At 48.2% G+C, this 22,231-nt stretch overlaps 2 protein-coding genes across 7 annotated transcripts in view; one reads left to right on the top strand and one right to left on the bottom strand.

The window, feature by feature from the left end:
* LOC128756286 (plakophilin-3-like) overlaps positions 1–16,860 on the top strand; it is a 22,659-nt gene extending 5,799 nt beyond the window's left edge. Inside the window, exons 2-13 of one of the 4 annotated variants that reach the window (XM_053860679.1) lie at positions 884–972; positions 3,014–3,633; positions 4,228–4,351; positions 4,425–4,629; positions 4,699–4,858; positions 5,865–5,973; positions 6,070–6,234; positions 6,906–7,085; positions 7,155–7,308; positions 8,710–8,905; positions 9,514–9,601; positions 15,908–16,860. In XM_053860679.1, coding sequence (XP_053716654.1) covers positions 884–972; positions 3,014–3,633; positions 4,228–4,351; positions 4,425–4,629; positions 4,699–4,858; positions 5,865–5,973; positions 6,070–6,234; positions 6,906–7,085; positions 7,155–7,308; positions 8,710–8,905; positions 9,514–9,601; positions 15,908–16,075 — 2,258 coding nt within the window. In that variant the 3' untranslated portion in view covers positions 16,076–16,860. Of the gene's footprint in view, positions 1–883; positions 973–3,013; positions 3,634–4,227; positions 4,352–4,424; positions 4,630–4,698; positions 4,859–5,864; positions 5,974–6,069; positions 6,235–6,902; positions 7,086–7,154; positions 7,309–8,709; positions 8,906–9,513; positions 9,602–15,903 lie in introns of all 4 variants that reach the window. The other 3 variants (XM_053860695.1, XM_053860670.1, XM_053860687.1) reach the window with 3 other exon arrangements.
* On the bottom strand, positions 16,505–22,061 carry mtfmt (mitochondrial methionyl-tRNA formyltransferase). 3 transcript variants are annotated; one of them, XR_008414217.1, is made up of 10 exons: positions 21,703–22,061; positions 20,927–21,124; positions 20,739–20,861; positions 20,573–20,675; positions 20,437–20,512; positions 20,281–20,372; positions 20,134–20,212; positions 18,996–19,069; positions 18,024–18,640; positions 16,505–17,419 (listed from the first exon to the last, which is right to left on the bottom strand). XR_008414217.1 is itself a non-coding variant. In XM_053860720.1 (9 exons), the coding sequence occupies exons 1-9, from the start codon at positions 21,864–21,866 to the stop codon at positions 18,467–18,469; spliced, it is 1,083 nt and encodes a 360-aa protein (XP_053716695.1). In that variant the 5' UTR covers positions 21,867–22,061; the 3' UTR covers positions 16,505–18,466. The 3 variants fall into 3 exon arrangements, 1 of the variants encoding a protein (XP_053716695.1); XR_008414218.1 differs by having other exon boundaries at positions 18,122–18,640; XM_053860720.1 differs by having other exon boundaries at positions 16,505–18,640.
* Positions 22,062–22,231: the final 170 nt, after the last annotated feature.

Raw genomic sequence — 22,231 nt, 5'->3', positions numbered from 1 at the left:
ATCTGGGCTGAAACATTCATGCGTCAGGTGCGAGAGGTTGGTCTTTTACCGTACTGGGAAGTTACTGGAGCAGTTGAAGGTGGTGCTTTGGGTCCTAGTGTAGGAGTAATATTTGTGCATCGTCCCTGTTGGCAGCTGTCCAACAATCATAAACATTTATATCATTAACTTTCCTGCATATCAGATCATGAACATCTCCCCAACCACACATTACCTCCACATACTTGCATCACAAGGTAAAAAAAAAAAACTGAACTCACTTCATATGCTTTGTGTACTTTGTCTGATCCACTGAATGTTCACTCTTGTGGTCGCCATGGGCAAACACTGAGTTTGAACTCAAACACTCACACATGGATTCTGCTGTTGACAGCTACACTATTGAAACCCACAGAGGTCGCTCGGGCCAACGTGATATCATGAGAAAATGCCGTTTCTTCCATCATTTCCAGTGAGATCACGGGTGGCAGTCGGGATAATGCCCTGCTTATTCAGAGCTGTGGTGCTTCTCCTCGGCTTCTCTGGTAGCGCAGTTATTTATCGATGGTGATCTTGCTCCTCGGTGGGGGTGTGTACCAACATACCTCCTGTGACTTATGACCTGGTGATGTGTACGTTGAGGCATGCGGCCCTTCCTGCAGCATCCACTCCCCTCCCTCTGTCCGACTGTTTTCAGAGTCATTAGCTGGACTTTTCCCTCATGTATTTTTACTTACCGTGTGCTTCCTGTCTTTTTTGTGAAGGCAACTTGAAGACTGTGTTGTTAAATGTTGGGTGTTATCGAAGCACCTCATCTGTTCTGTTGGAAATCCGGGCGCGATTCTTTTAAATTGTGCCTCACCAGACACTGGTCAGCAACTTCTCCTCTCTTCTTTTGTTTTAGAGTACACGTCCCCTCCTCACAGCAGCTTCTCTCACAGCGCTGGCTTCAGCTCCAGGTCCATGATCCACACACCCACCCGCCCCATGGCTGTGAGTACTGACAGCACCTCGTGACGTGCTGTGAAATGTGTCTTTGCTTAATGTACTTGAATAACATCCATAAAGGATTCAGTGATGTCTGTCATCTCATCTCATCGTTCAGTTGTATTTCACACCTAGTTACATTTCTATCTACGTTCATATCTCCCTCGCCTCACTTGGATTGAACCTCCGACATTTGAAGCCAAGGTAATTGGCTTTCTCAAACATTGTTATGGTTAAGTTGTCACTTTGGGATTCAAGGGAATTTCAAGGCATCGGAGCGAAAGGAAACATAATCTCACTCAGGGGTGGGAAGCCTCAACGCTCCCTGGGTCCTCGACTCTGCTGGCTGTCTGATGTCTCTGATTTATGATCAGAAAAAGCTTTATTGCCAACGCCAGTGGGGAAACTAGGAACGTGATTCACACAGGCTTGTTTGGATTTTAGGCTGAACATTGGTTCAGGGAGCACATTGTTGTTCTGCTGGTCAGACTCACAAGGCTTTTTCAGGGTAGTTTGCCCCAAATCTACCGTAATTCTGAGTCTATAAGCCTCCACTTTTTTTTCGTGGTCTGAACCCTGTAGCTTATACAGCTAATATAAGAATTTTTACTTGCTAAAGAGCCTCATGCTGCCAAAATATTGAGCCTGGTCACATCAAACCCATGACATCACAAGCGTTCATGGACCTTAAAACGCTCAAAATGCGCTGTTTTCACCCTCAAACTCCGCCCACAGAGCCGATCTCCTGGAGGAGCGGAGACCAGAAGCAGCAGCTGAGACCTGCTGTGGTGTCGGAACTTGGGACACATTTTGAGCGCTTTAATGTCAATAAAAGATGTGAGCTGTTGATGATTCCAGTTCATAACATCAAATGGAAAGTACTGTTATTTAAACAGTTTGACAGTAAGGAAACAAAGCAAATCAAATTAAGAAATTATAGTGACAGTTGCTCATGCAATGAACAATCTACAGTGAAACCAAAGATGCTTTTCAGCTTAAATTAAGTGAGCAATTGTGATATTCGAAGTAAAGCTGCATTTGTAAACGCACACATTCACTTCACTGAAAGGAACAGTGTTTTCTCTCAGAAAAAAAGGCTGCAGCTACTGTGCTCTCACCTAAATCAGCACAGTGAAATAACAGGAAAAATATAAACAGGACACTGCTGTTAACAATGAAAAGGCCACAGTGAGCTTCCTGTGAATTCAGCAGAGGGAGCGGCCTCTCGACTGGAGGTGTTGAATGTAGAACATTTTGCAGAAGCTTTCCACATGTTCTCTTGTGATGAACTGCTTCTTCACAAACCCGTCATCCGTATTGAGGTTTTCCATGGCCAGCGACATCTTATTAAATCCATGTGGTGGGCAAAGGTCAAAGGGAAAAAGTATAAAATATAGAGCGAAAATGTTTGTTGTGATCAACAACTTGTAGCTTTCACAATGTCTGTGTCAAAGGCTGGAGTCAAAAACAACAACCTCAAATTGCAAATGCATTGAATGCACCCTGCCTTGTAAAAGTTACATTATACTGAAGTATACGTGTTGAGATGCTTGGACCCAACTGCTCATTGACCATTTGGTTGAATGTCTGTCACTTCTCAAACAATAGGTGACCAGGAATAGACCAGGGTTGAAGTCCAAATGTACTGTTGATGGTAATGTAGATGGCAGTTGAAGGGAAAGGAGTCCCAAACCTATTGAGCATGTTTACCTGGTTGCTTGGGTAGAAATATAGGCCAGAGTGTGAGCAGGAACCTGGCTGGGAACTACATGCCGGAGGAAAGTCTGACTGCACCGTCAGGTCAGTGGTGATGTGCCGCTGAGGCTCCATGAAACAGTGTCCTCATTTTTCTGAAGTCAGTGGGTGGCTCACTTGGTTTAAGATTGATGTGAGGTTGCATGTCATGTCAATTTGAGACCAGAGTGCCCTCAAGTGGGCAGAGTTTCATGAAGCCTCACCAGCCCGTCACTACGTCAGTGGCCAATGTCTCTTGGAGTCCCATCAGACCTGCCGCTGACCTTCGACCTCCGCATCCTTCCTCGTGCAGGTGTCTACAGGACCGCTGTACAACGCCGGCTTCTCCTCCCGCTCGGCTGCAGAAACAAGTTCTCGAGTGTCCCAGTCCCGGAGCAGCACGGTGCACAGCAGCTACCAGACCTCCCAGGGCCACAGCAGAAGCCGACGCTCCAAGTCCATCGGCCAGGCAGACCAGGAGCTTCATTTGACGTTGCCCCTTTTCCCAGCAGAGAACGGCAACTATCCCCTGCCGGTTCCCCCTGCTGGCATTTTGAGACGCAGCCTCAGCGGCACGCTGGCTCAGGGCAGGGTCTGCCCACAGGAAGAGGAGCTGCCGTACCAGTACATCTACAAAGGTCCGTCCCACCGCACCATAAGCCGCATCACCAACCGCCAGCAGCATTTCCAGCAGCAGAACGCTTTTGGCCAGGAGAACTGGGCGGGGACCAGTAGGATCGTCCCGGTCCAGGGAGATGGCTGGGGCGCCCAGTGGCAGCAGCAGCAGGCTTCCAGGTCTAACCATGGTTTTGAGTGTGGGTATCAGACGTCCCCTCTGCAGAGGGTGGCCTCACTCCGCAGCGTGAGAAGTGTCGGGAAAGGCATGGACGTGATAGAGGGAGCCTCGATACACAGCAACGACCCGATGGGAGGGTGAGTCTATCTAATGAACAGAACCTTACATTAAAATAGACCCTTGGTTGACCTTGTCTTTATCAATGTTTTGGAATGGAATGGATAGCAAACAAGCTGATGGATATGAAGGAAACCATCCCTTAAAAATGCAAAGCTGTCCACCAGAGAAAAGTCATGAAAACACAGTTCAGTCACCCGACATTTGTCTGCTATTTCTCAGCCAATTCAAGTGGATTACAGAAGAATGACCCCATACATACATTTAAACAACAAAATATTGTTTCTTTTACATCAGTTTGACAATAGCACAATAAATCAGGATGGTGGCTACATTCAAGATTTTATATCACCTTATTTAAACTAAAGCTCTTTTTACGTCTTGAAAATATTTGTATAAGAATTTCAGATGATTTTGTTCAAGAATTAAATTAAATTAAATTAAATTAAATATACACGCACACGTATATATATATATTTTTTTCCTTGCTTTCTGTGATGCTGATCTGTTTCTTCTTCGATAAATGCTATTTTGTTAACCTTAGAGTCCTGTTGAGTTCACCCTGTGTTTGTCTGTGTGTGTGCGTGTGTGCGTGTGTGTGTGTGTGGTGGTAGGCTGCACGGTCTGGACATGCCCACAGCAGTCAGGTATCTCTCGGAGCATGACACGGCCTTGCAGGCCCTCGGAGCAGCGTATATACAACACCAGTGTTACCATAGCAACGACGCCAAAAACCAGGTCAGTCATTCAATGAGGATCTTTTTGTTGTTGTGTGTATGCTAGTCTTGTGATTCTGAGAATCCCGCCGTAGGTGCGGGTCCTGCACGGAGTCCCAGCACTGGTCAACCTGTTCTCCAGTGAGAACGAGGAAGTCCAGCGCTTTGCCACCGGAGCCATGCGTAACCTCATCTATGAGAACTCCGACAACAAAGCTGCGCTCATCGACGCTGGGGGAGTGATGCGCTTGGTCAACATCCTGGGGGAGCCTGATGAGGAGCTGCGGAAGAACATCACAGGTGGATATACGGGTCCCGTGACCCGTGAGACCAACGTGAATGTTCTTGATCTTGCATTTATCTTTGCAGGCGTCCTGTGGAACCTCTCATCCAGAGACAACCTGAAGGAGAAACTATCCAAAGAGGCTTTAGCGGAGCTCACAGAGAAGGTCCTCATTCCTCTTTGTAGCAGCTTCCCACTGAGCCCGTCCGAGAGAGACATCTTCTACAACACCACCGGCTGCCTGAGGTAGCCACACAGTGCAAAACTGCACAGGATTTCTCTCACAAACGGACCCCATTCTGCTGTGACTACATCCTATCATTTTACATTCTGCCTTGTATAATAATGGAATTCAGTAAAAGAGTGCTAATGCTATGTGACAAACTTCCCCTCAGCTGTCTCTGATAAGAGCCCTGAAAAAAACAGCACTATTTCTACAACTTGCCCGAGGAATGAATGAATAAAAGGAGCGTGGCAGACAAACAGAAACATCTTGTCAGGACCATGAACTGACAGATTTCTCTCCACCGTCCCAGATGCGCTGTGTAAAGCTCCTGACCCCACGAATACATTATTGAAATCTTTCTCCAGTGACGTTCTAGTGGACGACATTTTAGTCATATTTAAATGATAACTTGTGTTGATCTTTTCGTAAAGGTGGTGCACTTGTCATGAGACAGAGACAGATCAGGATCTGAGTTTGACCACGGTTCAGTCCAAAACAAAAACCATATAGGGAAACAGAAAAGCAGGTTGAGGACAACACTTGATCAGACAGGAACAGACTTGACGTTGAAAAGACTTGACGATGACTTGAAGAGACAAGACTTGACTTAATTTGAGGAGACGATGACTTGGCGATGACTAGATGAGTCTTGACTTAATTTGAAGAGACAATGACTTGGTGTTGACTAGACTTGACTTGACAGGACGACGACTTGACAGTGACTAGACGAGACCGGACTCAACCTACTTGACTTGGGTTCTTGACCTGACGTGGAGACTTGACAAGAAGACGATAAACAAAGGAACAGAGGGGCGGATAAACTGGACGACAGGAAATAAACCACCAAACTAACTGTGACTAACACAACATAACTGGCGACTTGTGACAACAATCCTGAGAGAATCAGAGTTTCGTAATGTCATATCCATACTTTGACAAGAAACTGAAACAAGTGATCAACAATCGCACAACCAACACAACAAAGTCTTGCTATATCATGCTTGTTCTGTGTTTGCTTTTGCAAAGGAACCTGAGCTCTGTGAACCAGAAGACCAGGGAGAAGATGAGAGATATGCGAGGCCTGGTGGACTCACTCTTGTCCTACGTGCAACAAGAAGAGCGGCCAAATGACAAGGTGAAATCAGGTTTCGCAACATACGGATGAGTGACTGAATCCAACCTCATGTCAGTAGTAAAGGCTATGAAATGCGTTGCTGTGTCCCATGCTCAGGGTTTGGAAAACTCCCTGTGTGTGCTGAGAAACCTGTCCTACCAGCTGTACTCGGAGCTGCCCCCCTCAGTCCGCCACCGTCTGGAGGGTCCGACCAGAGGCTCGGCCCACATGGAGAGGGACGCCATTGGCTGTTTCAATATATACAACAAGAAACAATCGAAGGTACCCTACTCCTGGATCAATGCTCCTCTCCGTGAAGAAGCTTGCTCTGGATTCATTTCACTGTTGGAGTTATTTCAACGTGTCTATGGCAAGTTAGTATTTGTCCTGTTGAGCAGCTTGAACTAGGGTCATGTTTGAAATGGGAGCTGAAGATCAATGTCTCTGAAAAAGTTCATCTTGAGCTTCCCAGCGTGCATCCATGTCATCATGCTTCCAGGCAGAACGATATTTCAGGTTCAGGCTTTTGTATGGACACAGATGTTCTCTCGGGTGTCTGGTCGTCGGAGGCCGTACACTCATGGAAAGGTTAGACTCGGCTTCAGGTGCGCGGGGAGTATCGGCTTTCCTGAGTGTAGGGTGACTCATTGCTGTGATGGGAGCACAAATGGAGGCTAAACTGACCCGCGGATACTGTGTTGCTGTGGTCACTCCCACTTTCATTAGCTGTGTCACACATGACGTATGCGGGGTCAGTGCTCAGATGATGGAATGATCCCTGTGAGTCCCCGGGGGGCTGACGTGTGCACTGTGCTGCCCCTAAATTTAAGTCAAAGAGACTTATTGCAGACTAAAGTGTTAAACTCGCTATGGAAGCATGTTCCAACAGTAAAGCACTCACCACATCAGTGGTCATGTGATCTGACCATGTGAAACCTGGCTGTTTTCAGCAGCATCACCAGAACCTGTCCATCCTGTCCGAAGTGTCGCGGCAGCCAAAGGGGGCGGAGTGGCTGTGGCACCCGAACATTGTGGCTGTGTACAAACTGATTCTTCAGAACAGTGACAGCAGCTGCGCCAGCCAGGAAGCAGCGCTGGGGGCGCTGCAGAACCTGACAGCCGGAGACGCTCGGGTACGACTGCGATCCTCAGGTAGCGTTGGAACTAGCTCGGCTCACAAGCCGTGTGTGTTTGCTTGTCAGTGGGCGTCGGTGCTGAGCACCGTGGTGCTGGAGCAGGAGAGGATGCTGCCCATCCTGCTGGATCTGTTGGACACTGAAAATGAGGTGGTGCTGAGACCACTGTCAGGTCTGCTGAGGAACCTCGCCAGGCACGGCAACAACAAGGACCACATAGGTATGAAACTGAAAACACCTTTACACAACGCATGCAGCACGACGTCGCAGCCAGTACAGTACAATATCCAATCTTTTATCAGGCTTACCAACAAAGGCTTACATTTCTAATAAATAGGTGCTTAGTAGGGATGGGCGATATGGACCAAAGAAAAATGATCAGGATAAATCCATGTTCATTCTCTTCCATGTGTTGGACACAACAGTCTCTCTTGAAACTGTTTTATGATGAAACTTATGAGTGGAGTTTGTCTCCAGCATCATTCTTTGTTGATGTTTCAATACAATAGCGAACCAAGTGCAGAGATGAGAAACTCAATGTTTCAGGTCTCTGGTAGAAGCCGCTGGTGTCTGACAGACTGCTCTGCCAGCTTTATTTAGGGGTTAAATGGAGCCGTCTGTCTGCTGTATCTCATGTCTCTGAACAGTTGACTTGAACTATGGAGCAGTCTGGACACATTTCCTAGATGCTACTGAAGAAATGTGAAGAAATGATCATGGAGTCATACTCTATTCTCCAAATCATGATACAAACTGTCAGTCCTTTGTCTTGTGTGATGAAAAACCTTTTCACAATTCTCTCTCCTAAAATGCTTGTTTTCCATGGCCTTATTGAAGATGTCACTCATACTTTGAGGCTTTAGAATTTGTTGACGGTCCCTAACTGATGGCGGCTCATAGCATTAGCGCTGCCTGTGAGAGTGTGTCCGCGATCAGTGAACCCTAATGGGGACGTGGAAGAGGACGCCGCCGCCAATATCCAACTATTTTCACCTTGGCAGAGGGAGACCTGCATGTGTCGATGTGAACCAAGGCAGACGAGCGCGTCAGAGAACCTATGAGGACCACTCCATCTCATCAAATAAACAGGGATCCAGAGACTCAGAGTTGACCAGTGTCATGGTCAAAGGCTCCCTGGATTAAAAATACATTCAGAACTACGATGGTGAACCAAAGTCCACCACATGCCACGGAGCCGTCACAGTGTTCACGTCCAATGCAGCGAGTGAGCCGCATGTTTATCGTGAGACACAGAATTGTCATCGTGGAGATTGTGTTTGGCGGGATATGGTTATCGCCCATCCCTACTAGTTGATTTTGTCTACTCGGTATTCATAAGATTATATAGTGTTCATGTAAAAATGATGGTAAATAGTAGACACTCCTCTTTATTCCCTGGGGACATGTGAAGACATTCCACTGACTGCAGCTCTGCTCATTACTTCTTTAGTGTCTAATTTGTCAAGTAAATAAGGCCGATTACATAAATCTGCTCTGGCACTGTCCATCCAGTCAGTGCCAAATGATTACAACATCTGCAACTTCTACAGAACAATCCACTCCTCTGACATTGCTGTTTTCCACGGTATCTGTGTGAGACTCCCTAATGCTCCTTTATCAGCCAAGAACATGGTGAATGTGCTGGTGTCCAAACTGCCCAGTGACGGTCATCAGAAAACTCCCTCCAGTGAAGTAGTGGTCAACATCTGCGGGACCCTGAATCACCTGGTCACCAGCAGCTCCCTGGCAGCCAGAGACATCTCCTACTTTGGTGGACTGTCCAAACTTATGGGCATTAAAACGTCCCACGATAACAGGTAGGCGTGAACCTGGGTTAGGTGTGACAGAGGGCGGGAACCTTTTGGACCGAGAGCTGAAAATCCAACGTCAATAGTTTTACGCACAAGGGTCCCATCACTCTTGACAATAAACTCAGATACAGTGACCGAAACAGTTCCCATGATGCTTTGCAGTTCAGTCAACCAATTCCAGTGGTCGATCACCGCTTCATGGCTCCGCCTCCACAGCCGCTCAGATGAGCAACGCTGTGCTCCGGGAACAGAAGAGAACTGGGAGGAGGAAGAAGTCAGAATACATGCGGAGAAACAGCGCATTTTAGCGGTTTAATGTCAATGAAACGCCTGTTATTTCATAGGTCCGATGTGATGAGGCTCCATATTATAGTGATCAGCGACTGTGATTGGTTGACTGGGCTGCAGAGCTTCATGGGAAGTCACCCTTACTGAGCTTGCTGTTGAGGGTGAATTCCAAGAGCCAGAATTCTTTTGTGGATCTGGAGCCGTATGTTACCGACCCCTTGGCCATTATTCATTCTCACCCTGAAGTTGACTCACTATGCAAAGTTGCTTATCGTTCCCAGACGGTTAGCGTGGCTTGTTTCTAACTGAAGCTCGTCCTTTTTCAGCTCAGGGAGTCTGAAAGCAGCCCGAGCCGCCTCCACCGTCCTTTGCAACATGTTCCATTACAGCAAACTGCACAAAGACTACAAGATGGTGAGAAACATGACCTTCTTCTTCAGCGACTTGCCTGGACTGTGCACTCAGGATTTTCAAGGTCAACTAACAGGTTAAAGCTTATAAAGTACAAGTCGATGGAGCAGCTACTGAAGCATATTATAGAGTCTCTGTGTGAGGGCTACGGTTCATATGTTAGTGTTCTCTGGTGAAGTCAAGGAACAGGTCCGACCCTGTGGCGGGTGTAGGCTCCCCCTTGTAGCGCTGCTGTACATGAAATACAGTTTGAAGTTGGACCATAAGAGCGACTCTGTTGCCATGGAGACGGTCTGTTTTTGCGTGACCGGCCGGTTGCTGAAGTGTTTTTCTGCAGGCGCTCTGGAATCCAGAGCTTTTGTCCAAAAACAAAAGTGAAGTGGCGGTGGTGTTTCTCATAAAGCAGGATTACGACTCAGGAGAAGGCTGGATAATATTCACAGGGTTTTCTTTTTCTAAATTGGAAACATACGTGTGAAAAAGAATCCAGGAACAACATTTGTAGCCAATTTTGCTTTTGAGCTAAGTGGAATGGACTTCAGGTGGAGGCTTCACTCGATGTAGAGAAGGTGAGAGAGGGAAGACACGAGGGCTCAGTCAGTGGTGATGAACAGATCCACAGAGGAGATTAGGGAGAAGGCTCCAGAGACCTTGATGTTGGCTGATGACACAGTAATTTGTAGTGACAACAAAGGTGCGGGGTGTAATGGAAGCATCCAGCGTGGAGTGGGGTCACAGAGCATCAGCAAGCCAGGAAGGGAAGCCTGAACTGTCCTCAAGTTCATGTCACTTCCGCTTGTCTCGTGAGTCACATGGAATCGGAGTGTAAGGAAGTGGATCAGATTTTACTGTGGAAGAAGCAAGTTTTTCTCATGTGGTTTGGTAAAAGTTGCCGGTCATAATAAACTCCTGCTCTTTATTCCAATGTACAGTCTCAAATGAAGCTCAGGAATGCGATGTTGACCCTGTTCAGCTGCGTGGGCTCCTTGTCTTACACAAACGTGATGCAACACAGATTTGATTTGTTTGGACAACTTGGAATGAGACTGATGCAAATGTAGTGGAGCTGACTTGGGATCCTGATCCTTCAGTGTCGCTGTTTACCTACCGTCTTGGCTGAACCTGAATGAAATGTGTCGCAGTCTGTGAGCGGGGGGGTCTGGATTGGAGTCTGATTTAAACCCCGGTCGTAGATTTTCTCGACTCTGAGGGCGGCGAAGCCTCTGCCAAGAGGTCTACCATGGTGGCCACCGATGTGAAACTAAAGCAACTTTACCAACCAATTGTCTGGATATTTATTCTATCGCTATCAAGCGATGTTTTCTCTGCATTTCAACAGTGGATCGCAATGAAAAGAGACGGAACAAAAACACTATAGAGTGCACCATAATATTAGCACCACCCACTAAATTCAAGAAGGAAAACAGATCTTGTTCCTACATAAGCTGCAGCGATCTAATAAGTAGACAAGTCAGCACCCGGCTTAAACATGCATGAGGATCACCTCTAAACTAGTTTGGAAAACGGGCTCCAGCATGGAGACTGACTCATGAAACAAACTGGCCAATGTTCTGAACTGGAATCATCAACTCCTCACATCTTTTATTGACATTAAAGCGCTCAAAATGTGTCCCAAGTTCAGACACCACAGCTGGTCTCAGCTGCTGCTTCTCGTCTCCGCTCCTCCAGGAGATCGGCTCTGTGGGCGGAGCTGCGAACACGCAGGCGAAAACAGCTCATTTTGAGCGCTTTAAGGTCAATAAACACCTGTGATGTCATGGGTTTGATGTGAGGAGGCTGAATATTTTGGCAGCATGAGGCTCTTTACCTGGAAACATCCAGATATTAGCCGCGTCGCTGTATAAGCCGCAGGGTTTTTCCTGAACCATTTCAATTGCTGTTGAGACTGAAGATATAAATGGATTTTTTCCCTCCTGTTTGATAGTTTTAACGGAATATTGAAGACTCCCAAAAGAAGACATGCCCAGGGCATCACTCGGTGATGATGATGGATGATGTTCTCTGCCTTCTTGGCAAAATATTGAAATATTATATGAAATATTTTGGACTAGTTCTGCCCTGCCTTTGTGCCAAACAGCAGAGGCTTGTCTTAGATGGTTTTCCGACTCTTTATTAAAATCTTCTGTTACTGACTTTTATCTTGGAGCGGTGATCTAGCCGAGGGTGACTCCATTTTGGTTGCAGTATACAGTAGCTTACTGGAAGGACCTCCAGAGGCTTTGTGTCTTCTTCCTGAGGACCACAAATATTTTTATAATCTTGAAAGAGAAAAAAAAACATGATTATTAAGAGAGAGTTGCTGCTAAAAATCCTCACTTTTTACACTACAATTTACATTTTGAGAAAACTAAATAGCGCTCTGATGAAGCATTTCAGATGAAGCGCTGCATATTAGCATTGATGTTAACATTAATGTTGCTGTATTTATGCAGTGAATCAGCTTGTGTTGAAGTTGCTAGCTCAGTTTTGGGACGCAATGTTGTGTTCCAGGTGAACTTCCTGAGCCAGCGCAGGATGTACGTCCTCCTCTGAATCCCTGTTTATTTCCTGTCATTTCACTTTATACACACTCACGTCACTTCCAGATTTTCCACGTCTGCCCCCACTGTCATAGAAGTTTCCTCTCATTGACTGGATATTTTCACTGAATCTATGCAGGTCCTTCCAACTGCAAACAGAAAATAAAGTCTATTTTATTTATACGCAAGACAAGACATGAAGTTCCATTAAATAATACAACATTTTGAATAGAGCGGGAAACTAACTTTTATTCATTTAGAATTATATATTTAGTCACCATTTATTCACTCTGATCTAACATGATTGTCCGTCCATTTCTTCTTCCTTGCAAGTGGGAACAGGATGTGGGTGTTGGCTCTCCAGATGGTTTTGTAGTTCACATCTCCACACAGCATTTTTTTCTTATCCCATTTGACCCCCCTCCTCCTTCCTCCCATTGGTCTCCTCCCCTCACTGGCAGCCCTTGCTGGGGTCTGGTCTCCTTTTATCTCTGGACACAACGCAATCTTTTCCCTCTGAGATTGAAAAAAGTAGCCTCCCCGTTCTCAGCCCTCGACTTTCCAGGAGAGCCCAAACAAGATCTAAAAAAAAAAATGCTGACGCCTCTTCTCAGCGTTGCCAATGGAGGTTTACACTGTGTTCCAGTCTTTGAAGTTAAAAGGAAACAAAAAAAAGTTACCGACATTTGACCGACCTGTACAACCTCTCCCAGGAACATGAGTAGACGGGTTTCTCCTGAAGGACTGGGTCACCAGGTTCTTAGATTTGATGAGGAATCACACCAACTGTGGGTCACGCCATCCAGCATCACATGACAGGAAGTCAGCCAGTGAAAAGCCATGTGAATCGGAGAAATGTTCATGGTGAACAGTGGGATTTTTGCTGCCAATCACATGGATTGACAATGATTTGTAATCAAAATGATGAGACCGTCTGAGTATGTGATGTGAAGAAATGAACTTTCAATCATTTTAATTCAGACATGTTTTATATACCTCTTCAAGGTGCCAAAAAGTAGGAAAACCTTGCTGAATGCAGCAGCTATTCTGCCGCAGTTAGGTCGCAGGTGAATCTCTGGAGACTGTGCTGTGACTCATTTATGAAAGTTTCCACTCTGGACGTTAGTTTCAGATTCAGGTGGCTGATGAACGCTGCACCTGACTCCTAAACGGACACGCATCATTTCATCATTTCCGTTTCCACGTCACCACGACACCTGAGAAAGGCTTGTCATCTAGCTAAGGATGCTAACTTTACATGGCAGATTGAAAGAAGCTCCACAGCTGAGTGAGCAGCGAGTAGGGAGAAGGGGACGCACCACAACCAGCGGGGCTTCAACAGAGCGCCGGCTGTGTCTCGATCGGTTGTTGTGATCTGCATTCACCGATCACGCTGAAATCGTCCGATCACGATCGGAGCATCCCTAATAGACTCTACATGTCGGCGTTATTGGCATGTTACTATGAAAGAGCAGTGTAAACATCACGTCACAACCGTGACTGTAAAGCTGTCAACAGAGCGCTTCTCTCGTGACAACATGGACGACGAGTCCTTCATTGTGGAGGTTGAGCGTCGGCCCATTCTTTAAGACACTTCTTTATAACATAAACTCTATAAAGACATCGCCTTTAACAAACCGCGAAGTACCGCGCGATGAACAATCTCACATGACCAAGTGGAGAACAACCACTCCGCTCTGCCTCCCTGTTCCTGTGCACATTGAAAACTCCACTGCAGTTTCGTGGCAACTGTGCATTTCCACCATCACCGTACCTGCTGGAAATTCTGGGCATTTGTTTGGAGAGATTTTTGTCTGACATATGTGTCTTCATCATACGAGAAATGTGAGCCAAGTGGTGCATAACATGATGATGCGGTGTGGATCACCTGACAACTCCAGACTTGCCTGTACTGAGGCTCTGTCCTGGTGGCAGCCTCCTATGGAACTATTTTTCACAGAAATCTGGCCCTGGTTAAGAAACGGAAGCTTCCACCCAAAATACTTTGGGTGGAAAGTAGGAGTTGATTTTCTGGGTATTGGGAGTAATAAATGAACTTGGGATCCAGAAGGGCTGGTGATGGTTGCAGCGAAGGCTCCACAGGAACCAGCCCACTGTTGCACACATTCAGATGACCTTGGCTCTGCCACTATAAAGAGAGAAGTGGGATTGTGTCTGACAGACTCACTTTTGTTCTGTGTGCTCCTCTCCAGATAGTCTGTATTCAGATGGACACCTGGCTTGTGCAGCCAGACCTCCACTGATCTGTTGTTCTTCGCCGCGTGTGGAGGGAGAAGGTCTCATCTGGAAGGTCTCACTCATTAACAGAAGCATCATGTCGCTATGATGCATCAGGACAGACGAGAATTTAGGAGCTGACATTCAACCAGTTCATGAGATAGAAACTTCGAAGTGTCAGGTGATGGGCTTCTTTGTGCTTTCTTGTTTCTGTCTCATAAATGTGAGCAGCTAACCGGATTAGAGCTGCTCCATTTTTAGGTTTCACCAATCTGCTGTGGAATGTTGCACTGTTTTTTTTTTTTTTTAAATCTCCTCTGTTTTAGTAAAGCGCACAAAAACAAAAGACTTGTTTTCAGACGTTATTTTTAGGAGCAGTTTTTGTCTGAGAGTCAAACTGCAGCCCACCTTTCACCTTCTCTGATCCCCCTCTGCAGGAATGTGGAGAATCTGGCTCTGAGACTGAGGGTTTGTCTCGTGTCTTCTGGGAGGAATAAAGTGAGACTTCTGTGTCTTCTGGTCTCTGAACTTGGCAGCCGCAAACGTCTTTTCAGTCCGACAAAGAGGAGTGTTTTTGTGTCGGCTGGGCGTCTGCTGTGAAGTTGCCTCCTGAGATGTCCTGTTGTGTCAGTGGGGTTTGACAGCGTCCAGAACAACTGTGAGAGAAACACCACCTCAGCACAACGTCTGATTCCTCCTGTTCACTTCTGTCTTTGAACCAGACAAAAACGTTGCATGGATTCTGGGACGTTTTTGAAGTTTGGTGGTCAGCTGACGTCTTTGTGGAGCTGCATTTGTTCAGAGCTGCAAACTGACCTGGTTAATAGCTGAGCCCTCTCTCTCCTGCCGCATCTGTGCATTAGTCTGTAATGACGCAGGCTCTCAATCGCTGAAACTATTTAGCCCCCAAATATTACTGTCAGAACCTGTTCTGGCTCCTTGTTATTGCACTTCAACTGCTTTGTGAAGAGTGAATGCAACTCTTTATCAATACACAAATACAACCACAGTAAGCCGTGGAACTATACTGGTGTTTCCCATGACATGGAGGAGGAGGTTTCCAGGGCTGTGACTGTGGACCATCTATGGAGCAGGCAAGCAGTTAGGGTGACTGTGTTGGCTGTGACCAGTTCAGAGCACATGAGCAGCAGCGCTGAGGAGCCAAGTGACTGTCCAGGTCCATTCACAAGATTCTGGGTTGAGCTGTGGACGCTTCTCACTGTTGGAGAGAAGAATAATGGCCGGAAGTATCCAGAAGCTCGGGAGGGGAAGCAAGGTCCCAAAGTACATGGAATCAGCAGGTCAGGTTTCCAGCGTACGGTGAAGCAGATGAGCAGGGACAGAAGGGTCATGAAATAAACTGAACTGAACTGAAGGTGTTTAGCCACCACAAGTTCAAATCCAGCTGTGGATGTTTCTCACGTCCAGCTCTGCCTCTGCTCATTTCCTGTCTGCGCCTCACAAAAACACACCACACGGTGCAGAGAAACATCCGGTAACGCCGCGTCTGTCTCGCATGTCTTCCAGAAAGGCTTCTCCAGGCGAGACTTCACAGACATCAGCGTCTGACTTCACACCGCTCCAGACCTTCTGGACCCTCTGGGGGCGAGGCCCGGCTGAGTCGCTGCAAGAGTTGGGAGTTTTTAATCACTGCTTTGTCGCTAAGCTTGGAAGATGTGTTTCAGATGGATGTAAATAGTGATTTACCAAAAAACACGCGGCTCCTTTTCCTCCACGGTGTTGGATTCAATTCCTTTCCTTCACAAGAAGAGTCTTCATATACTGTAGGCACTTGAAGATCGAGAAAGTGTCATAGAAACATGGTCAACATGAATCCCCAGCAAAGATCCGTCCAAGCAGAAGTGATGCTCAGTCAGTGCTCGAGAACATGGACTCTTCCTCCATCATGTCACAGTGGGGAAAAAAAAGACGTGTTTCATAACAAAGAGGAAGTGGACCTGAAGTCGCCGTGGACTCACACATGTTGCTTGTCTTGTCTGTACAGTGGAGGCGAGAAGGCATCATGAATCACGACTGTAATCTTTGTCTCGTGGCATTTCCTGTCGGGGGTTGCCTCCCCTCCTCCACCGTAACCTCGCTCTCCTCTCCACACCATCTGACCTCCCTAACTCGGCCTCCAGACTCCTCCACACCAGCTGTCCCTCTGACACGACAGTCTCTCAACCTTCCATCACGGCAGGTCCCTTTCACTCCAGCCGCCTCTATTCTGGGACACATCACCTCCTCCCTGCCTGCGCTCTCCTCTTCGCACCAGGAAGATTCGGATGACGTGAGCCTGCCGCCCTTCCTCGCCGTGTATCACCGCCACGTTTCTCCTCACAGGAAATGAAGTTAGTAAAGAGGAAGTCTTCTTCTGTGACCTGTACTCTCATCCAGCCTTGTCTCTCTGTTGCTACTGCTCCTGGTACTGTTTCCTCTGGCATCAGCCTCGTGCTCATGAAGAATAAAGCTCGCTTTCATATGTCTCCGTTTCACCATCTTCATCATCATCTTCAGCTCTGTGGAGCCCAGCCAGAAGGATGGATCCATGTCATCGTCACCCGGCCACATGCCGTGATCAACAGGTGATGAGTCCAATCCAAATGCAGGGGTGACGGCCATAACATTATGACCCGGCAGCCTTGTCTCAGGCCTTTGAGGTCTGAAAACCTGAAATGAAAAATCAGTCACGGTGTTTCTCACCATTCTAAGAGATGGTATTTATTAACGACAGAAGTGTCATTGAACTCAAGTGCGTTGGCATCAAGAGGTTTTGAAACAAAACTGCGTGTTGAACAGGTCACATGACACAAGTGGAATCCAACCTGATGCGATGCACATCGCGATTTTCAGTTCAACGAAAGTTTGATTATTAATTTACTGACAATTGTAATATGAATTACAGGTCGTTGTTTAAGTAGGTTTCACATTCAATAAACCTGAATGATGAAGTCCTGAGTGGCGGAGCGTCAGTGCGAGGGCGCGTGACTCCCTCCACTGCTGTGTGGTCACCATGGCGACAAGGAGGCGCTGGTCTGCCCACCTGTAATTTAAATCCAGCACCTGGATTATTTATCAGGAGGGAATTCATTATTCATTTGTCAAAATTTCTGTCCTCTTATTTCACATATCAATCCTTTTTATTTGATTGGAGAAAGTGCTTCATGCAGCTTCGCTCATTATTATTATTATTATTATTATTATTAATAATGTTGTTTAAACGCGTGTATTATTATTTATTTATTCAGTTGCCTGAACTGCAGCTCCACTGTTTTGCCGATCAACTTGGTTCTGATCCACGAACCACTTGAAAGATTCGTCTCTCACTTCTTCGCTCGCACAACACGGGCAGGTGCAGGTACATTACTGCCCCCTGGTGTCCCATTCGACGTGGTACAAAGGATCATTCCAATGCATCAAAAGCCACCAGATTACATCGATAAAAACAAATATAAGGAAATGATTCTGTGGTCAGACACATCAGGACACGGGATAAAAGCAGTTTCGCTGGTTTCTGTTTTAAAATGTACCTCCACTTTCATGACTTCTATCATGTTTTGGAACTGACTAGGAAGCGGACAAAGGCCAACAGTGTCTGGCCCTTCTGTCCCCTGCGGGAGTTTCCGTCAGACAAATGACTCACTGACCCCTGCACTCCCGAGATCCCCCTCACACACAGGAACCCGAGGCCTCCGTCACCAGAACAGAGCGCACGCGACAGGATTGTAGAGCGGCGAAACATAACCTCTCGCACAGCTTCCGTGAGACAGGAAACTCTGCAGAGCAAAATCAGGGAAGACGTGGGGCTCTGGTGCCGTTCAGTGACCACAAGGCTTCATCACACCCATAAATAAACCACTGTTTATTTCATACGATCAAAGCAAGATTATAAAGGTGGATTTCTTTGACATTATTACATGTACAGAAAAGGCAGTTTGTCAGTGTGTTCTGATGTGGCAGTCCACTTCCTGTTTCAGTCCAACATAGTCATGGCGAGTCAGGTCAGGTGGAGCACCATCATGGAGTCTGCGGGTGTCGCAGAGTTCAGGGTGAAGACCAGCCCGACTCATCAGCTTGACCTCCGACCCCATCAGCTGCTGTTCGTCTGGCTCTGCGCCGCCGAGTTGCTGGGTACGTTTGCCGGTCTGGCACTGACAAACACGGCCCCCGTGGTCAGCAGGGTCTGGTGCAGGTAGCCGTTGTAGAAGTCCGCCGCGGTCAGACGCTTCTTCAGAAGAACCGCCTTAAACCCAACACAGCCGTCCTGAGGTCACGAGGTCGGAGGGGGTGGAGGGGGAGAAGGAGCAGACTCATCAGTGACAGCAGACACACTGCAGCGGTGTCGCAGCACAATACTGGAGCTGTGAATGTTCCGCACTGCCACTTTCACATCAGCGTCCAGTAGATTAGAAAAGCAAAATCATTAAACCCTAAACTATTGGGAACAAAATTGAACTCAAGCGATTTCACCAAAAACCTTCATCTTTTACGTTCACGCTGAAGCACCAGAGGCAGTGGGTTTCCACAACACTGGCACTTGACAGAAGCTGTGAACACACTGAGCAAAGCTCGGCCACTCGATCCCGAGCTTCTGCTCTTGATTCGGTGTCAGTACCAACCTTGCACCAGACAGCCAGCGTGTTGGACTCCTTCAGGAAGGTCACGGAGCCCGGCGCCGGTCTCCGTCTCTCATCTGCATCACGGACATGGCGGGCCAAAACACAGCAACGTGAGAAGTAACTCTGTGATCAGATTCATGTCCAGTGAATATTGAACATGGCTCTGCTTTGACATGATGTGATTCAGTGGACATCTGGCTCTCCAGCACACGTCATGAATAACCGTGGGGTAATGGCGCCATGTGATGGCCTGCCTCTGTTAAGCGTTTCCCATGCAGAGCCAAGACACCCCGCTAGAGGGCGCACTCCGAACACCTCCACCTTGCTTGGGAAGTGTTGAGTTACTCACGTATTTTTTGACCTCTAATCCTTAGTGGACACAGAGTACCATCATTTCCAGACTACAAGCCGCTACTTTTCTCTCGTGGTCTGAACCCTGCGGCTTATACCACAATGCAGCTAATATCTGGATTTTTCCAGGCTAAAGAGCCTCATGCTGCCAAAATATTGAGCCTGGTCACATCAAACCCATGACATCACAGGTGTTTTATTGAAGCACTCAAAATGCTCTGTTTTCACCCGCATGTCAGCAGCTCCGCCCACAGAGCCGATCTCCTGGAGGAGCGGAGACCAGAAGCAGCAGCTGAGACCAGCTGTGGTGTCGGAACTTGGGACACATTTTGAGCGCTTTAATGTCAATAACAGATGTGAGGAGTTGATGATTCCAGTTCAGAACATTGGCCAGTTTGTTTCATGAGTCAGTCTCCATGCTGGAGCCCATTTTCCAGACTAGTTTAGAAGTGATCCTCATGCATTTTTAAGCCTTTCTACGGTGCAGACAGCACCACTGCACCCGTGGCTTATGGAGCGCTGCGGCTCATGTAGGAACAAGATCTGTTTTCCTTCTTAAAGTTAGTGGGCAGGGCTGTTCCGGTGCTCTCTATAGTCCGGGATTTACGGTAATGACCGTCCCACCTCCATGCAACGTGAACTGGACATTAGTGGTCCTAACTTCTTCTAGATTTTTCATGATAAGCTCTGCAGCAACAGAGCTTGGTGAGCGACTACAGGTCCTGGGTGTGATTTGACAGAAGAACTGGACTCAGCGGTGAGGTGTGAGAGCTGGAGTGAGCCGTACCTGCGAGAGCAATGTGGCACCTCCCTACAAAGTCCAGCAGCTTCAGGCTCCTCCCCTCCCACATGGTTCTCAGGTGAATCTGCTCTCAGACAGCAGAGGGTCACAGTGAAGACGTGAGCGAGTCCACGTCCAGGCCGGTCTGCTCACCCTGCAGCCGATGGCTCGATAGAGTCGATCGATCTGGTCACAGGTCTGCTCCTCCCACGACACCCAGCTCATGGAGGAGTGGATCTTTGGAGCTGCAGGAGGAAGACACAGGTGAGCGGGTGGTTCTCGGTGAGGTCTGAGAGAGGGAGCACGCACCAAAGGTGGCGCCGCTTCTGCTCTGCTCCTGCTTGCTCGCCATTCTCTCCGGGAGATTCCTCAAGGTGTCCAGCAGCTGAAGGAAGCACAGCGTTTAGGCCTGTCCCACTAGTGGCCCGCTCTGACCCTGGCTCACCAGATGAGCTCCCTTGGTGGCCAGAGCAGCTCCCAGTTGCTCCGCGCTGCACCTGTCGGGCACCTGGTGCAGCTCCTGGCTCAGGATGGGGCCCACATCAAACCTGCGCATCACAAACATGCACCTGACCTTCAGTTCTCCTTAAGTCAGCGCGGCGTCCGCTTACTTGTGGGGCCGGATCTGCATGACGCTGACGCCCGTCACCCGGTCCCCGTGCAGGACGGTGTGGAAGACGGGCGCGGGCCCTCGCCAGCGTGGCAGCAGGCTGGGGTGGACGTTCAGGATCCCACTGCAACCCAGCCACAACATCAGGCTCCACTGCGGCGGCAGAGGAAGAACCAGCCGGGGACTCACTGGGGAAAGGTCCGGATCAGTCTCTCGGGGAGCAAGCAGCCGAACGAGACCACCACCCCAACGTCAAAGCGGCCCTCCGTCTCCCCGAGGGGCCAGCTGTGGACCAGCAGCTGGTGCTGAGTGGCAAACCTCCTCACTGGGACTTCACCGCCCAGAGTCACCACCTCCAGGGTCTTCAGGAGACCTTCACCAGACGCCCTGAGGGGGGACACAGACACTTCAACCTCACCAAGCAGGAGAGCAAGCAGCGAACGCACCGTCAGCTAACGCACTGTCGGTGAACGCATCGCCAGTGAACACACCGTCAGTGAGTACACCGCCAGCGAACACACTGTCAGTAAACGCACCACCAGCGAACACACCGCCAGTGAACACACAGTCAGCAAATACACCGCCGGCGAACCCACCGCCAGTGAACGCACCGCCAGTGAACGCACCACCAGCGAACACACCGCCAGTGAACACACCATCAGCGAATACACCGCCAGCAAACGCACCGCCGGCGAACCCACCGTCAGTAAACGCACCGTCAGCGAACGCACCGTCAGCGAACGCATCGTAAGTGAACGCACCGTCAGCGAACGCACCGTAAGTGAACGCACCACCGGCGAACGCACCTCAGAATTTGTCCAAAATTCGTAAACATTTTTGTTGTCATATGCGGATGAATCTCCGCACATGTGTGCATAGTATAGTATGTAGGTTTACTCACATACATGCCAATAATATAATACTTTCCATTGAATTAGTTTAGTGATCGTTTTGCCACTTCTCACCTGCTCGCAGCGAGCAGCTTCAGCGACTCCACGGCGAACTGGTCGGAACCGAAGAACAGGAGCCTCCACGGCGGTGAGGCCGGTGAAGCGCGCGTGCAGAGCCGCCGCCCGCGGCCCGCCTGCGCCCCCCATCTCCAGAGGAGCAGGAGGCCGGCGCCTCTCATCCTGACATGCCGTGGACGCTACAAGCCAGGCAGCGGCAGGTCCGGATACAGAGGGAACATCGTGGGAACACTGGCCTGGGTTACAGAGCGCGGGGGTCAGAGCTCCAGCGGAGGCGGCGTGCCATGTCTGAACCAGGTGACACTAACTCCAAACAGCAGGGTTCATGGAGGCCGCCATGTTTGTGACGCAGGCCTTTCTTCTACACCCCTCCGTCACACCTGCGCCCCCTTGTGGTGTGGAGTAGCGATGCACCATTTTACGCCTAATAATAATGTTATCGCTTCCATTATTACCGATGCTGCTTCTTATAATTAGCGTATTAAACTCCATTTCCAGGCCCTAAATAAACCTTAAAAGAACCAAC

This window comes from Synchiropus splendidus, chromosome 1 (genome assembly GCF_027744825.2).
Source record: "Synchiropus splendidus isolate RoL2022-P1 chromosome 1, RoL_Sspl_1.0, whole genome shotgun sequence".
Lineage (NCBI taxonomy): Eukaryota > Metazoa > Chordata > Actinopteri > Syngnathiformes > Callionymidae > Synchiropus > Synchiropus splendidus.
This window is presented reverse-complemented; position numbering and strand designations above follow the sequence as displayed.

Bases quoted from the DNA above. Each gene is read 5' to 3' on its own strand.
- mtfmt (XM_053860720.1), bottom strand. From the start codon at position 21,866: ATGAGAGGCGCCGGCCTCCTGCTCCTCTGGAGATGGGGGGCGCAGGCG. The intron at 20,862-20,926 runs GTGAGTCCCCGG...GCTGGGTTGCAG, and splicing joins CTGATCCGGACCTTTCCCCA to TGGGATCCTGAACGTCCACC. The intron at 18,641-18,995 runs GTTGGTACTGAC...TCGTGACCTCAG, and splicing joins CGCTGGCTGTCTGGTGCAAG to GACGGCTGTGTTGGGTTTAA.